The following is a 17,781-nucleotide window of genomic DNA, read 5'->3' as shown; positions in this document are numbered from 1 at the left end:
AGAGAATCCTGAGATAATCACCTAATGATTGCTTTAAAATAAGTCATTAACAAATAGCCACATGTGTACAGTGCATATCTTTCAGTGAACCTTGCACAAGGACACGTCAACATCTAGACTAGAGTGGGATTATAGATGAGAGATTATCAAACCTCTAAAGATTCTGGTTTGGGTTTGTACAAAACACCTGCTGCACCAGTGTAAACTAGCCAGCTAAACTACAGACCCAGCTCCAAATTCCTGAAGCCTCTATCTTTAAATTCTTAAATTCAGCCAGAATTAACCAACAAGATAGTTTACAGTTGACCCAGGCATAGAGTACCTTACAATTAGATTAAATCTACCCTGGAAGAGCAGTCAAAACACAGTTCTCATGAAGTAACAAAGCCTATAAAAATAATAATAATAAGTCCCGCCCAAAATAAACAAAAGCTTTGGGTCCACATGATAGCTTTCCAAGTCCCATGATTGGCCACAGGACCAGACTGTGGACACGCCTCACTGACTTGCTGTGACTGGTGTGGTCGCTGTCATTGTGCTGTCACTCCAGCAGGTCTAGAAATGTGAGTTGTGCTGTTGTTCCAGACCAAAACAGATGTGTTCTGGTGGAGACGTGTTTGTTTGTTCGTTTGGTGGACGAGGTCGAACAGTCCAGCACCTCAGGCTGTCTCTCTCTCTCTCTCTCTCTCTTTCTGTGTGTGTGTGTCCCTGCATTATGTGTGTGTGTGGTCCAGTATCTTCAGTACTGTTTGTGATAAGGGTCACTGCGTGTGTTGATTGCTGTTTATTTACTGTGCCTTCACTCAGCATTAAGACTCACAGTCTGACACAGACCACCGTGTGTTTAGCTGTGAAAGACCTGTAATCCTTGGACTGTTTGTCATGACTGTCTGTTCTGTGGAAACCAAGTCCTCAGGCAGGTGTTAGCCTCACTTTAGCCCAGCCAGCATTATTCACTGACCCACTGATGTCAGGCCAACTCACATCGACACGTTCACAGCTATTGCTTGAAATCTCTACTGAACTTTATTCCAGAGCCTTTTAAAAATAACAGCACACATAAAAAAAATCCTTTGGTGTGCCACCAACACAAAAACGTCACAAAAAGTTTCAATTTACTCACAATTTACACACAACACTGATATACTTGCAAGAATCATGAAAGGCACAAACAAAGATGTTCAAAACCCATGGCCTGCAAAGTCATCTGCTGCCACCTAGAAGAAGAATGTATAATTGTTTTACCTGTCACTGTCGCATAGACAAGACACTATAAACAATAGTTTTCAGACTTATCTGATATCTCACACAGCATCAACGGCGGTTGGGACTTCAGTGAAACTAAATTCCTCATTCAGTTCTACTAATCAGTGCGATCTCTGCATTGTGGCACAATTACAGAAAATGTTGGAGACATGGAACCCTCCTCCTCAACTACTTTGGGAACCTGTGCACTCACTCATGACCTTTGAATGAGCTCTAATGTCCATCCAGGCTGCATAAAGGTCAAAGGGGATTTTCCCAGGTTTTGGTGAAGGCTGCTGTTGCCATGTGCAAATCACCAACAGCTGTAAAATAATCTCCTGGTGTTTGCAGGCAGTTGGCTCATGTATTAATGATTCCGTGAGCATTTGTTGAAAAACCTGATTAAATCGTCATCACATTTAATAAACATTGCCTGGAGTCATGGGAATCCACTTCTGTTCTGTTAAAATTCAAAGCTAATTAAATTCCTATTTGTCTGGAGTTAAAATCCTGCAGTGGAGTTCAGTGTTTCAGTTCTGATTTAATTAAATCACTTGACACCATGAACAATAAAAATCAGTTCATTAAATAAAACTATCTGCAGAGGATGTGAGCAGTTAAAGAGACTGGTATATGTTTTCACTCCTGTCAGAGTTTTTCATCTATGATAAAAAGCAGTTTCTTTGTTCTCTTTTATTCACTTTTTGGATGTATCATCCATTTTTCTTGGTCTTATTCCTGAAACTGGAGAAGAAAATAATATGTTTTTTTTAAGCATAATTGTTCTTTGGTATCAAAAACAGGGATGCTGCCTCGGAAAAAAAAATCAGGAAGTAAGCACCAGAGTAAATTAAATTAAATTGAAAACATTTTTTGCAGCACTATAATTTTTGTTCAGACACCACACCCTGAAGATGGTGAATTTTAAAGAGTGCTGGCGTGTGATTTAGCAGATAAAATCCATGCTGTCAAAAGGTTTTTTTAGTTGTTTTTTAAACTGCAGAGGAAATCGCTATGAAATACAAAAAAAAAAAAAAAAAAAAAAAAGCTTGATTCTCTCAAATTCATGGTTGGAAACATTTCAGTGGCTCGTTGATGAGCCAACGTGAGCTGTTTACCAACCCACACTCTGCAGGTGACGGTGATTCTTCGCCGCTCGTCGCATTTATTTCTCCAATAAATCAGTACAAACTACATGTTTTAAAAATTAAAATGCAGAAAATTATCTTTCACCCTCTATCTTTTATTTTTTTTCCCCATCCTGGTGTCAGCCGTCAGGCTGATCTGTGACCTTTAACAACCTGCCAGCTGGGTTAAACAGGGGAACTTCAGTGTTGTGGGAGTGTTGTGGAAAACTCAGCACAATTATGTGAGATAACGAGAGACAGTTTGGCAAGTGTAGGACGTCAAACTGAAAACATAATGACATGCAGATAAATCATCTGTCTCTCTACTGTGTGTTTTTCTCCACATGCTTTAACATCATCTCCATCTGGATCAACGCTCATGGAGACGATGGTGAGTTTCGGAGCCAAGTCGTACAGCAATCATTTTGTACCACAGCCAATAAATACAGTGCATCACACAACATTGGTCTTTGTGATTATTGATCATCAGACACATGCTGGAAGTGCTGCTCTCATGACATGCACCACATTAGACTAATCAAGATGAGTGTGTAAAGGCACAGACACCCAGTAGAACACTGTCAATGATGGCTGTTGGAGAGACTTAGCAAAATGATCAAATGAAGAGAAATCAAATGAGTCTGCAAACGAGCTGCCAGTTAGACAACATTTTTATGAGGCGAGTCAGTTATTCCTCAGAGATCAGCAGCTACAACACAACTAAACCTGGAATTTACTGTTTGCAGATTAAGACTTCTTGCTGTAGTTTAAATTCCCCTCATGATATTAGTGAAGGATATTTTCAGAGTCATCAGCCGAGAGTGGGACACACAAAATCACATCATTCACACTCACATTCAGACCCAAGATAAGTCCAGCTACAGAGGCTCATTCACTGATCACTGCATGTATTTGGCCAATTGGACCAAAGTTCTTAGTAAATAAAAAACCCTCCCACACATCAGCCGAATGTGCAAACATCAAAAAGAGCATCATTAACCAGTGGAGACCCTGTAAGGCACATACACTAACCACTCAGTCACAGTGTGGCCTTTGATAAAGAAAAAAAGGATTTCAGATGTAGCTTCTCTGTCCATTTTTTATCTCATGGACTCTGATAACTCTGAGGGTGGTTGCAGTAAACAGTGAGGGTTTCTCAACACTCCAACACTGCAGGACTCTTGTTGTGTGGACCAGCTGCTGATAAACACAGTTTTCTGTCCCATAATCTGACTCCTAAAGATAAGGTTTCCCAAGTCTTTTTTTTTCCAGCTGCTAGGGATTTTTTAAGCATTGATGTGACACAGAGTAGCTTCGCATATTGGTGAAATGTGGAGTACGCTGAATTTATATCTTCTTGACCTAAATATTGGTGAAAAGACTGATTGACGGATATTATGTCTCAAAAATAACTAAAAACAGAGCTGCCTTTAAATCATCTCTTAGAAATTGGTCACACTCAAAAAAAAAAAAAAAAGAGGCTGCAGACTGAAGTCATCCACTAATTACTGATGATGAAAGATGTTGGTCTACATCTGGTTCGGATCTTATCATTTCGTACCCTCCAGGCAGCTGTTAGGACACCACTACACATTCTCCCCTCACCACATCAGCCAGTAAGTGTCTCTCTCTCTGCTCCAAACAGGAAAAGCTGTGATTATAAACACACAGCAATTATTTATGAGATGACAGTGAAGAGTTTGCCGACAGGAAATCAAGTCCAACAAATACTTTCTATAAGGACTAAAAAATACATTATACTCACACTTCAGAAAGGCAACATCGGGAAAAAAAGGTATAAATGAGTCAGTATGAGAAAAACAAAACAAGTCACCATTCAGAGAAGTAAACAGATAGGGTTACCAAACCGTGACACAGGGTTAAATATGCACAGCAGGTATTTGAATTAGCCAACATGAAATGTAATCACCTGAACAGCACAAATAGTCCTGAGCAACACTTAAAATCAAACAGTAAATCAATAACATGTGGCACGTTATAAAAAGAATCAGACAAAAAAAAAAAAAAACCAAACAAACTGCAGGAAAACACTTGAGTCAGAGACTGGATGTGTAAGTGACTGTAGGAGAAGATTTGTGAAGCTCTGCTGGGACTGAACCAGCATGTGGCTACGCTAAGACCTGAGTAAGCAGTCTTCTCCCAGACTCCTCATCATCTGTCCACCTCTGCTCCTGATGTTTTGTTTATGCGGTTCAACCTCCTTCTTTCACACCCTCCCATGGTGTCCAACTCCTCATCACTCCACGACATCTCCATTTCTCCATCCAGAACCTCAATTATACATCAGAGACGTTTCTTGGTGTTTTTTTTTCTCTCTCATTCACTCTTCTATTCCCTCCCATCGCCCACTGCTGTTCTGCTCAATGGGAAGGCCTCACCCTAAAATCACAGCCCATTGAAGTTGTACTTGTGAGGACGTGAAGTGCCAAGCGGCTGGACAGTACACTACTGCAGTAGTAGTAGTAGACAGTACACAAACCTACTGCCACATCACCTGCAGTCACACAGATTTAACCAACGTGTACAAATGGAACTCTAACACACGACCACGGAGCCACACTTTAAATCTGATCAACTGAACACTGTCAGACACTGTCAACAGAAATACACTGAATGATACAACCTATTTTCCACATCTTGATTCAGTTACAAGAATGATGATGTAGTCGGAGGAAACGCAGTGGAAATATCATCTTTCATGTCGTTTACATGTGCACATGCAGATGATCTCAGTCATCGTCAGTCCTTCAAGTCATCTCACACCGCTAACACACACGAATACACGCAAACTTTGGCAGACACCACAAAAGCAGTAGGTTGCACTTTTTTATTTTTTGGCATTCTTCAAGGCCATAAATCATCCTGTGCAGCCGAAACGAAACTGAACCTGAATCTGAGCCTGAGTGTCGGCTGCGGCTGCACAGAGAGACCAGTCTGGTGAACCAGCTGTCTCACACACTGGGAACAGAACAAAGTCACAAGGCTGTATGTCATGGCCACATCATTCTGCTGACAAAGATGTCACGTTGTTGTAATTGTTTTCCTTCATACATTAATTATTTCACTGTGTTAATTAGTATAACCAGAGCAAAGGCTTAGTGCTATTATAAATCACAGGATAAAAAAAGGTTTTTACTGTGAACAGAAAAAAAGGAAAGAGTTTTTTTTATTATTATTGTCTGAGTCAGAGACAAATATGGATGATCCTTTTTAATGACATTGTTTAGTTCATTCAGCGTTTAAGACCAGTCTAAGTGAGATCAGAAGGTAGAATGATGTCACTTAGCTCTCGGCTCAAACTGTTTACACAATACTGCTGCTGGGATTCGAGTGTTTGTCTAAAAGTGTGGGAAACTCCGAGTAAGGAGAAGAACCTCCATGATCAAGAATCACCGATGTTTATTGTATAAGAGATATGAAAAGAGCGCCATCTCCTGAGGACTCGGACAATTCCAAACCCTGAAAGTCAGTCCTCAGTGCGACATATAATCCAGCAGGGGGCACTGTGTCACTTCATGCGGTGTGAGGGTGACCTTTGTTCAAATTGAAGAGGGGCTTTCCAGTTTCCTGTATACAATTTAAATAAATAAATACATACATTAAATTCATTAATAAATTAAAATTAAAAATCGACCTGTCAACTTTTATACATACATTTATTGGCTGTTTAATAATTCGTTTATATTTTAGTGTATGGTGGGAAAGATAGTTGTGAACAGTTACAAAAAGGAAAAACATATTTCAGGAAGTTATGTAATACTTCTTTGGTAAAGAGAAGTGGTCAAAACAGAAATGAAAAAAGGTCAATGATGTATCGAAATAACATCAGATAGGAGTGAAAGGCAAGTTAACCAAAGAATGATAATTACACTTTTGTTGTTTTTGTTTTGACCAAATCAACTACTACTTCAACTTCGACATCATGCAACTAAACAAATGTAGCTATTGATACCTGCAATACAATGGATGGGGCAGAGACAACTTTAGCACTTGGTCACATTTTCTTTTCTTTGTTAACATCCACCACTTCTGTCACAATAATATTAAAAACATTACCAGAACCATTCATTCTCTGAGTTCCAGGACATCCCACTTCACAAAATGAGGCACAGGGACCTCCACATTTAAGAAGAGTCATATGACTGCTAATGTAATTTCATATCACACTTTTTTTACAACAGCTTAAAGGCATGATAGAGTCACAGCAGCAAGCCTTAACTTTGCTAATCCTGCCCAAGACTCCTAATATCAATTAAAGGAATGACATAGAAAAGGGACACATGAAAACCTGCACCAAATGTTTTTCTCTGCTGTGGTGACATTTGAAGCCAAGATCTGTCAAACACTGACCTGAATGTTTTCCAAGAGTCAGGAGTAAATTAGAGATTTATTATAGGTAAACATCCAGTTGACCTGTCAACCTAGCACAGTGTTATTGTTGGCTACAGTATTCAAAGGAGCTGTTTTCTCACAATTGGACACACTGTACTGTGTTGCAGAAACGTTTCCACACATCTAACCCGAAGGCAGAAAACAGTAGACTTCATAAAAAAAAAATAATAATTTGAGGCTGACTTTTGCATCTTTGCATCTGCGTGCTGTTTACACAGGGCAGATACCATCACAGAATATCCAGGCAGTATGCACATCGACTTCAACCATTCAGGAAGCACAGAGTCATGCAGCCATTCACTTCCTGTTTATTTTGTCACAGCAGCTTGGCGTCTACAGCCGTGACTGGGCAGAAAAAGCAGAACAGTCTGTTAAAAAACACTGACTTATTTGGGATCAGGGGGTTGTGTGGATCTCTGGGGTTTCATTAAAAGACTAAACCGAGGACGGCTCACGGGGTGTTTTCATTCAAACTACATCTCCTCTGTTATAACCTAATTATAGATGAATTCTAAACACATGAGGAAGGCTTATGCATTTTGCAGTAAATGACAAAAGCTCTTGTAAACATCTAACCACTCGTCAATGTACAATTAATTACCACAGTAAAGAAAACTGCAGTCTTTGGACGTATTTCTCAAGCGCTCATGTACAGATCTAAGCTTTTATTCAACAAAAAAAAGCTCCAAATATTTGCATTAGAAAACCCAGTGACGTAGTATAAAAGATTGATGCTCCCAGACCAGGAGAAGGATTTATAGATTTTTTTAATAACATTTTAAAGAACTGAACTGAGAACGTCGATCCAGAATAGACCTCACTGTTTGCTGTAAATGATATGTCTGATGATACGTTTACCGCCAACATACTGTACTATTTAATGACACATCTGAGACGAACGCGTCTCAGAACACGTCCGTTTGACTCTCTCGGGCTGCAGCTCAGGATAATACTTGACTTCTACTGAAGACATACACGCAAAAGTGTGTTGACCTGCACTGTCGAAAGTTGTTACGCAACAATTGCTTTAAATTTTACAAGTAACCACAATTACACTGTTAAGCTGAAACTTTAGTAGCCCGTCTTCACAATTCGTTGTGAACTGAATCATACAGAGACCTCGTAAAGACGAGCTGCAGCAGGGCTTACAGGGCAGGAGACGTCAGAGAATCTCATTAGTGGCTGTGCAGGACTTTAGTGGCTTACACTGCTGAGTGCACTCTTCAAGGTTGACTAGAGAGGTGGACAGGAAATACTAGTGAGGTTTACCACAAGGTGCTATAGTACTATGTGAGTTGTGAGTGTGTGTCGAAGGGTGAGGGTCCGACCTCTGAGAATGTGAATGTCATGGACATATGGAGAAAAACTCCAAGGTTGATAATTGCTTGCAGCTGACTCACAAATGGTCATGTGTGACATCAGGATTTCAACGGTTGTTGTGCGATTGCCACGGCGACATGTATTGTGTGCATAGAGTTAGCAGGATACAAGAGAACAGTAGGTTCTCTGTTCAGAACAGAATATATGCTAGACATTTATTACAGTCCCAGATTTCATAATTAAAATGATCCTAAAGGAGATGACAGTAGAGTCACACGGAGCCATTGTTTGTTCTTGGTTAAAGGGTGAAGAAAATGCAGAACTGGCTGCGGTGCTTTATAATTAGCTGTAGCTATAGTACATCTGTGATGAGTAAAGGCCAAAGTCAGGGTCACGTAGTGGATCAGTGGTTTGTTCTGTAGCCTTTTGCCACGCTTGAGTGGGATTTATCCAGGAAATTCTGGAAACTCTGTCCATTTTTGTCAACACCGATAAAATATGAGCAAAATGTCCTCACGAGTTCACAAGTTGGGGACGACTGTTCTGTTTGATATGAAGGGGATAAAAATTAGAGGTTAATGGGGTAAGGTGGAAGTGACGGAAGAAGAGAGTGGAGGCATGTTTAGATGGCGGGCTCACTCTAATCCTATAATGACCTTTCACGTGTAAGAACGGTGGATGGGGGTTGGAAAAAAAAGGTTGAGCATAAAAAGGAAGGAAGTCAGTAAAGGATTGAAAAAATATAGAAGCTACAGCAGACATTTGGGGTTTCAGTGAACTTGACGTTTGGAATCGAAACAATCACACGCTGAATTAAATTACACAGCAGGATTGAGAACATTTCCGTGCAATCATAAGTTTATATGAATGCGAACTAGCATGGTCTGCATGCGCATGTCGTTGTTTCTAAATGTAGCTTTGGGTTTGGCAGTCTGACAAAAAGTCTGTCTGAAATCCCATCTTCAGTCCTGTCACAGCCAGGATGTCAAGCTGGAGTCATCCACTTCAGGAGTCAAAGGTCAGGTAAGTAGCTGCTTTGTGCTATGAATCCACCGCCTGACACTGAGCCAGGTAGTGAATGGGAAAACTTCTCCGAATCAGCAGCTTTATTTCACCTGCTGTCTAGAAATGTCCCAGCTGCCTCGTCTCTAACTCTGGTCTCTAACTCAATATTTTAAATAGGGCTGCAGAGTGGACAGGAAATGTAGTAGCCTGTGTTCTGTTGACGTGGATGTTGGGTTTGGTGTTTTGCTGAAATTGGAATTTTGTTTCCCCTCCTGCTTTCTGGCAAACAACCACAAAAGTTTTTCTATTGAAACAACAAGTCTCTTACGTCTTTTATAAATCCTTCTATTCCAGGGCTGTCAAACTCATTTTCACCTGGGGCCACATCAGCAATGCAGTTCCCCTTGAAGGGCCGGTTGTAAACGGAAGACTGTACAGACCAGGGGTCCCCAAACCCTGGTCCATGGACAAATACCAGTCCATAGGTCATTTGGTACTGGGCCGCAGTGGAACACCATTAAAAAATGTACTTGATTTTTACTAGTTTATTTTATTCAAAGAAAATCCTGTCATATCCATTTACCATCTTTACTTAAAGATAATCTGGCAATATTTCAAATAATAGGTCACGGGTAACAGGGTAACATGGCTGACCAGTCTTTGGGACCAGAAATAGACTAATACATGTTTCTGCAGTTGATTATTATTTATTCAAGATACAAATATTGTATTTTAATAGGTTAAGAAACTCTGCTGCATGGACTTTACTAAATGTTTTAAGCTTAAGCTTAACAATGTATAATGTCAAAGTGAGAAAAAAATAAAGAAATAAATTTAGAGCAGCGTAACTATGCAGAAACTTCCTCACCTGCGCCTGAGTGTGTGTCTGTGTAAACCGCTGCAGGTATGTAGGTAATCTGCTGTAATCTGGTTTATGAGCTCGTCTGCAGTGACGTAGATGTACGTGCCTAGATCAATGCTTATACATCGCCTCTGACAGCCAGCCTGTGGCCTATTCCCTACATATGGGCAGACACACTTAGCTGTGCATAATACTCCACCCAAACTCCCAGAATACTTGGTCTGGGTTCCATAAAGGAAGTTTGAACTAATATCTTCACACGTCTCTGCAGTTTGCACAGAAGGAAGAACTCCATGTTCTCCAATCCATCGTCCTGGCACAAGTTCATATTTTCATGGTTTTAAGCCTTTGCATAAACAGCTCCTGAAAATGCTCAGAACATCAATGTAGTTGCTACTGTAAAAAGCCTACACCATGACACCAAAACCTATTCTTATTAAGTGTGCAGTTCAAGGAGACCACAGGAATCGTAACTGTTTATGGAGTCTCTCTCTGGTTTTGGCACACCTTGACAAACTGGACTCAAAAAAGTCCAGTTCGTCAAGGAGAAACTTGTGTTTTTGCCCTTCAGCTTGTTAAATATGTGCTTGTGTTATGTTTTTAACTGCATTTGCATGAACTGTAATAACCTTTTCTAAAATATTTTCCAAACTAGAGCTAGAACTAGAGTTTCTAAGAGTGCAGGTTGTGTATTCACACACGTGTTTTGCTGTCTTGGCTGGAATATGCAAAGTTGCTTTGAATTAACCAGCTTGTTTACATTTTACTTTTGTGCCGAAATATATTATGGATCATTCTAATTGACACCCCTAGAGGGAGTTATGGGTGCGTGAGTATTCCTGATACTCGCCTATAATATGGTTATTCATATTTTTGTATACGTCACGGATGTATACTGTATATAGACAAGTACTTTATAACATAAAATCATATATATATATATATTTATATATATACACACACACATACATATATACACACATATACATATATATACATACATACATATGCACATACATACATATGCACATACATATATACACACATATACACATACATATACACAGATATATATATATATATATATATGATCCTTGTGAATTGTGGGACAAACTTATTTCCAGTTTAAACGCACTGTACAATTCAATATATGGAATTATACGTTAGAATAAATAGTTGTGTTGAAAACAATGCACACGTCAGAGTTTGGATTTTCATCCTGGAATTCTACTCAAAGAGCAACAGAGGAGAAGACTGCATCACTCGAAGTCACTTTTTGAGTGTGAGGAATCGGTCGATGATTTGTTTTTTGGGTCAGGTCGACGTCCAAAACCACTCTCTGTTATCTAGTAACGCCCATTCTCCTGACACGCCTCAGTGTCTTGGCTTCCAGCCACTCCATGTAAGCGTGGGAAGTGGCAGCGACTGTTACTTAGAGCGAACCGTCTGTCAAACCGAGCCGCTCCAACGCGTCTCAGACCAGAAGCGCACCGTCAGTCCACACGACTCCCCCGACTGCCGTGCTGCATTCCGCGGTGACAATCAGAGAACGACAGGCAAAATGTAAAGACCAAGAAGGTGCACACCGCTCTGTGAAAGTAGGTGTCGAAGTGAGAATCGGACCGGACACAAAAACGATGCGTAAAGTTTCTGTTGCGCAGCATCAGCTGAGCAGCTAAAGAACGGCGAATGTTCAAGAGTGAAGGGCGAACATCTCCCCCGGATGTGCTGGACTCTGCAGTGAGTTGTGAAACAACAGAGCCGTCAAGAGACAATTGATTTGTGCAGAGTGGCAGAACGCAGCAGATGCTCGACACTGACTAAGCTCTTGATTGAAATTTGTCTGTGCGCAAGAAGTAGGACAACTACTGCGCAACAGTTCTTCTTCTTGTCGTGCGTAAAGACTCTTTTGTTCCGCGTTGATAATATGTTACAGTTCACCATCAGCGTTTTAGATCTACTGAAAGTTGCGGGCAGCTGATGCCACTGACCGGCGGCGGTCAGCGGAAAGTTCTGTTTTTTGACACTGCGTCTACTTTTCATTAACATGGACGAGAGTTTAGAGACTGTTGCTGTGGTAGACAGCTGCGCAGACAAGGACAGCATCAGCCTCAGCGTCCTGAACTGGGAGCAAGTGCAGCGCCTGGACACCATCCTCACCAGCTCCATCCCCATCCACGGCCGCTGGAGCTTCCCCACCCTGGAGGTGAAGCCGCGGGACATCGTCAAAGTTGTCCGCAGCCGCATGGAAGAGAAGCGGATACATGTCCGGGAGGTGCGCCTGAACGGCTCGGCGGCCAGCTACGTCCTGCACGAGGACAGCGGCCTCGGCTGGAAAGACCTGGACCTAATATTCTGCGCCGATCTCAAAGGAGAGATGGAGTTTCAGACTGTCAAAGATATAGTTCTGGACTCTCTTCTGGACTTCTTACCTGAAGGAGTTAATAAAGAGAAGATAACGCCAGTGACTTTAAAGGTAGTGTATGCAAACATGGATCATTTCAGAAACACGTTTGCGGAGCAGAACTAAAATTTGTCTCTTTGTTTGGCTGTCATCTTCAAAAGTATGCAAACTATCCGTTTGTTTATTTTTCACTGCTGGTATTTGCATATCCGCAGAAATGTCTCTGAGCTCAAATACAAAACATAAATTTAAATAAAGCTAAATTTGTCCACAAAGGAATAATGGCACAAGAAATTCAATTTACTGTTGTCATAATCAAAGGAGGATTTTAAGGAGGATTCACTGTAATCCAATAGACATGATTCAGTCAGCCCTCAGTGTCGCCACCTGTGACAGACATTGAGGATAAGATTTGTACCTGACATTTGTATATGATAATGGATGCTGCTCAGACTTAAACTTATATTCCAGACTTTTATTTTGAAAATCTTTGTTTAAATCTATAATAAAATGAATTAGGAGTAAGAGTGATCACTCCAGGAAGGAAATATGAAACAGACAAGCCTGCAGATATGGGAGTGATCTAAACATGTTCTTGATAACGACTTAGACCTCAAGAGTTTTAATAGTTCAAGGAGATTTTTTTTTTTCATTTGCTTTTATTTTTTTCATTTTATCTCTGGGTTGTAGGAGTGCAACATTGACCATGTTGTACTGTAACAAATTATTGGGAAAAAAATGCTGATTTAAATTTTGGTTGCAATGACTCAAAACACATGGATCCATATGTTGTCATTCTGAATTCCATAGAAGACGGAACACATACCTACTGTATTTATAATAGATAGAAGCAGAAACCTCGTATGTAAGGACTTATTGAAAACACACATGGTGTGAAAGTCCACTCGGTCAGCAGAGAGGTGTTGCGCTGTAAACATGGCTGTTCCTGACAATTCCCTTGTGTGTTTCAGGAGGCCTACGTGCAGAAGATGGTCAAGGTTTGTAATGATTCCGATCGCTGGAGTCTCATCTCTCTCTCCAACAACCATGGTAAAAATGTCGAGCTCAAGTTTGTGGACTCGCTTCGACGGCAGTTTGAGTTCAGTGTGGACTCCTTCCAGATCCGTCTAGACTCACTTCTCCTTTTCTACGAATGCTCAGAGCATCCGATGGCCGCCACTTTTCATCCCACAATCCTCGGGGAGAGCGTCTACGGCGACTTTCCCACTGCTCTTGACCACCTGCGTAGGCGTCTCATTTGCACACGGAGTCCCGAGGAAATCCGAGGAGGGGGCCTGCTGAAGTATTGCCACCTGCTGGTGAGGGGTTTCCGTGCGGCCTCCGATGCTGAGATGAAACTGCTGCAGCGCTACATGTGCTCCCGATTCTTTATAGACTTCTCTGATGTGAGTGAGCAGCGGAGGAAGCTGGAGTCCTATCTGCAGAACCACTTTGTGGACCTGGAGGACAGGAAGTATGACTATCTGGCCACGTTGTACAATGTGGTGCAGGAGAGCACAGTGTGCCTGATGGGCCACGAAAGACGGCAGACACTCAATCTCATCTCATCGCTGGCATTGAGGGTCCTGGCAGAGCAGAACGCCATTCCCAACGCTGCCAACGTCACCTGTTTCTACCAGCCAGCCCCTTACGTATCAGACTGTAACTTCAGTAACTATTACGTTGCTCAGATTCAGCCTGTCTACCATTGTCCTCCGTCGCCTCCTCATCAGTATCTCACTCCTGTGCAACACCCCATGTACGGCACCTGGCTGCCCTGTAACTAGACCATGTGAACATCGAAGCACGCGTGCGCTCAGGTCAGAATTTGCGGAACTCAATTAGATCAATTCTGGTTTTCTTTCTCTACTGTGAGGTTGTGGGCATTTAAATGAAATTACAAAGTACACCCTGAGGGCAAGATTAAATAGTAAGACATTTAAATACTGATAAAAGAGGAGAATAAATGAGAGAAGGGAAATGAGAAGACATCCCGAAATTGAGGCAGTGAACCATGAATAGTCTGCACAGCATGCAGGAGCCAGGCACACTCTGGTCGATGTCAATAAGTGAGACTTAACATCAGTTTCATGGTTGGTTGGTGACAACCAGCGGTGGTACCTCCACCACGCACGGCCTCTGAGTCATCAAACCTCCAGGAATTGTCCTTCTGCATTTTGAGCTTTAGCACACAGAAGGTGAAAACACACATGAATCCTAGACATGATACAAAGCTAAACTACATTAAGGCTCAGAGCCAGCTGCACAAAACAATGAAAACCAAGTGTGCTCTGTGGTTTGTGAATGGCTGCGGTGGTAGAAAAGGGAGGAGGGCCTACAGAAAGAGGAAGTAGACATTGTTTACAAATCCAAAGATCTACTTTTACTCTCCACTTCGGCAATTGACACTCACAAAATAAAAACAACACAACAATGCATGCTCTTATTTCTGCACAGTAATAAGTGTCTTAAGTGCCTACATAAAAGCCTAAAGGGAAGAGACTTTTGGGAACATGTTGAATTGAGTTGGATTATTGAGCTGTCTCAATGACAACTCACAACAACACCTGACAATTGATAACAAATGCAGTGGGAATTTACTAATGCTGAGTAAGGTCTCCGACACAGAGGAGCACAGTTTGTCAAGATTTACTTGAAGTCTGCTTTAATCTGCACCTCTGATGGACGACTGCACCTCTTTATTGAGGAGGAAGCAACAACGTAATCTGGTCATCTGTAGAAAACAGAGTGGGTTCAACTCAAGATAGTGAAATAAATGTACAGCAGCAGAACAAGGTTTGGTACGGACAACAACACGTTTGTGCAGTTTCATAGCCAAGTCTGATACTACTATCTGGGCTTGTGTTAGATTTCAGCCTGTTGATGAGTACACAGCCACATAACCAAAACAGTCCTATAACAGGGAGAGTGAAGAATCTGTTTTAATGATCTAAAAACAAAAGCTTAAAAATAAAGCATTAAATAAATGTAATTTCCTTGGTCATTTGAAATAGCATGTACATCATCTGCAGTGACGCTGTCCTCTACTTTATTTTTCTTCATTTTTTTCCTATGCAAATTTGTTGAGGTGTTTGTGGATGCAGTAATGTAGGTTGAAAAGTAAAGAGAAAAGGAAAACTGCTAGGATTAGTTAAGTTGAATTAAATCTATAAATACAAATTTTATTCGTGTTTTAAAATGCAATTTTCAGATTAAGAATATAGTTTGGCTTTCAAAGTTTTGTGTTATGTTTAGAAATAGGAAGAAGTTCTTTAATAAACATTGTTAGATGGCTACGGTGAGTACAAGATGCTCATGTTCACCATATCTGGGTAACCCAACAATAAAACATAAAAAAATTAAAAATAAAAAACCCAATAAAATACATGTCCTATATGCAATCATAGCTTAAGTCAGAATTTTCTGGCCTTTTTTTTAAATTTGTGAAATTTATTTTTTCCAACTTTCATTAATTAATTCATTTAATATAAAAATAATTCTTGCACCACCAGAGTTTACTTTTTTCAGTTGTATTTATAGCACACCCTGTGGGGAAGGAAAGAGACATGAATACTTTTTTTTGTTTACTAATACAGAGAGCCAAAATCACTTCTTATGTCTAAAAATATATGATACACAGACTAAAAGGGTTTATGATTTTGACAACATCAGCAAAACTTGTTCTGGTTTCAATGAGAGGCCCTGAGAGTTTTCTTCTCGACTTCTACCATAAGTCATGGGAGCGCAGTATTGCCCTGCAAATTACAACACCGTTTTTTTTGTACTTTACTCCTTTAGAAAATTGTCTTACATATTCATACGTATTATCTTTGCTCCATAGTGTGCCACCAGATGTGAGATGAATTCTGCAAATTCTGCAAAGACAATAACTCACTCGTGCAAGGCTGCCCTCTGGTGCACTTGAGAAATGATAAAACTATGAGTCTGCCAGTGAATCCATAACACTGGTTATGGTTGAAAGAAAAAATAAAAATACTGTAACTTCAGGTTTCCAATAACAATGTAATGGCAGTAGTATTTGGTTGGCTGTGTTGCTGTGTCTTCTAACAGTTCCTGTCCAATGTATGTCGGAGAACATGTGGTAGCCTTCAGCCATCACCGAAACAGAAAATGTATTTCATTGGTATCCTGTAGGCTTATGTTAAAACATACTGACATGTCAATCCATATGCAGTGTATAAACACAAACATATACATATACATGTGTACATATGCATATGTACACATGTACATATCTAACCCTAACCCTATATACACATGTATATGTGTAATTATTTGACCTAAATTACACACGTTTACTTTTCAAACTTTAAACTCAAAGACGGTTCATACGTGATTTGCATCTTGTTAGATTTCTCATCTTTTTAAAACAGAAGGTTCAAGATATGCAACTCTGGTATAAGTGTCAGCAAATATCTGCAAGACTCACAGTAAAGTACTGTACTGTTGCTGTGTTTGTCAGAAGGGTGGAGGGTGGATGTTGCATGTGTGTGTGTGCAGGGCTGTTGCAGCAGTGTGTTAGTATTAAACTTCATTTGTCACCAGGAAGGCAGGTACTCACTGCCCTACGCCTGACTTAAGGCCAGGAGGATGAAGTTAGCGCCAGTAAATGTTGGTACCTGTTCAGTATTTAATCCTGACATTTTTTTCTTTGAAAGAACCTTGCTGCAGAAGTCAGTTGCAGCATTTTTTTTCTCATTATGAGGTGAAAAGGAGAAAATGGCTTTCAGACAAAGGCGATCATGTAGATATTTTAACGGCAGTACAACAACTCTGGTTGTTCCTGAGCTGTTCTCAAGTGCAAGAGACTGTATATTCTCACTACCACGTTGTCAGAGCAAACCTATTTTTCTATCAATCTCTATTTTTGTACAGTTTGTATAACAGAGGTGTGTTTGTGTACGGGTGGTGTGTGTGGTTCTTTTTTTATTTTTATTTTTGGCGGATGAGAGGCAGCGCGGCTGTGCACACTCTGAGATGCAGAATTGTATTATGTTTCAATGAATGTATGAGAAACATCAGAACTGTTTCCAAAGGATTTCTGTTGCTCCTATGAGATTGTGTGTCACTGTTTAATGTGTCCTGTTTGGGCTTGAAAATGATAATCTGATTATTGTATTGCAATTTGTTTTGACTTGATAAATAAATAAAAAATCCCAACAAAGTTCAATTTCATGTTTTTTTATTTTGTATAACTAGTGCCATAATTTCAGTTCCTGGACACCTTACCTCAGCGGAACTCAGTTTGTAATCGAGATAAAGAATGCTGTGCCTACTAAGGTTCCTAAGTTCCCAAACGATGAATAATTTTCCCTCTAAGCTACGTCATAGGAGACGTCAGCAACCATTCTTATCGAGCTTATGTTTGCCAAACCTCATTAATC

At 40.5% G+C, this 17,781-nt stretch overlaps 1 protein-coding gene across 2 annotated transcripts; it reads left to right on the top strand.

The window, feature by feature from the left end:
* Positions 1-11,202: 11,202 nt before the first annotated feature.
* Positions 11,203-17,567, top strand: LOC103380777 (putative nucleotidyltransferase FAM46A). 2 transcript variants are annotated; one of them, XM_025056967.1, is made up of 3 exons: positions 11,203-12,448; positions 13,348-14,196; positions 16,218-17,567. In XM_025056967.1, exons 1-2 carry the CDS (start codon positions 12,020-12,022, stop codon positions 14,161-14,163), a joined length of 1,245 nt encoding a protein of 414 aa, XP_024912735.1. In that variant the 5' UTR covers positions 11,203-12,019; the 3' UTR covers positions 14,164-14,196; positions 16,218-17,567. The 2 variants fall into 2 exon arrangements, with proteins under 2 accessions (XP_024912735.1, XP_008311083.1); XM_008312861.3 differs by having other exon boundaries at positions 11,205-12,448; positions 13,348-17,567.
* Positions 17,568-17,781: the final 214 nt, after the last annotated feature.

This window comes from Cynoglossus semilaevis, chromosome 7, assembly GCF_000523025.1.
Source record: "Cynoglossus semilaevis isolate Cse_v1.0 chromosome 7, Cse_v1.0, whole genome shotgun sequence".
In the NCBI taxonomy this organism is placed as follows: Eukaryota; Metazoa; Chordata; class Actinopteri; order Pleuronectiformes; family Cynoglossidae; genus Cynoglossus; species Cynoglossus semilaevis.
The sequence above is the reverse complement of the archived record's forward strand: the minus strand, read 5'-3'. Positions and strand labels throughout refer to the sequence as shown.

Excerpts from the sequence above, each read along its gene's own strand:
- LOC103380777 (XM_025056967.1), top strand. The coding sequence starts at position 12,020 with ATGGACGAGAGTTTAGAGACTGTTGCTGTGGTAGACAGCTGCGCAGAC. Across the intron at positions 12,449-13,347 it reads TAACGCCAGTGACTTTAAAG|GAGGCCTACGTGCAGAAGAT; the intron begins GTAGTGTATGCA and ends TGTGTGTTTCAG.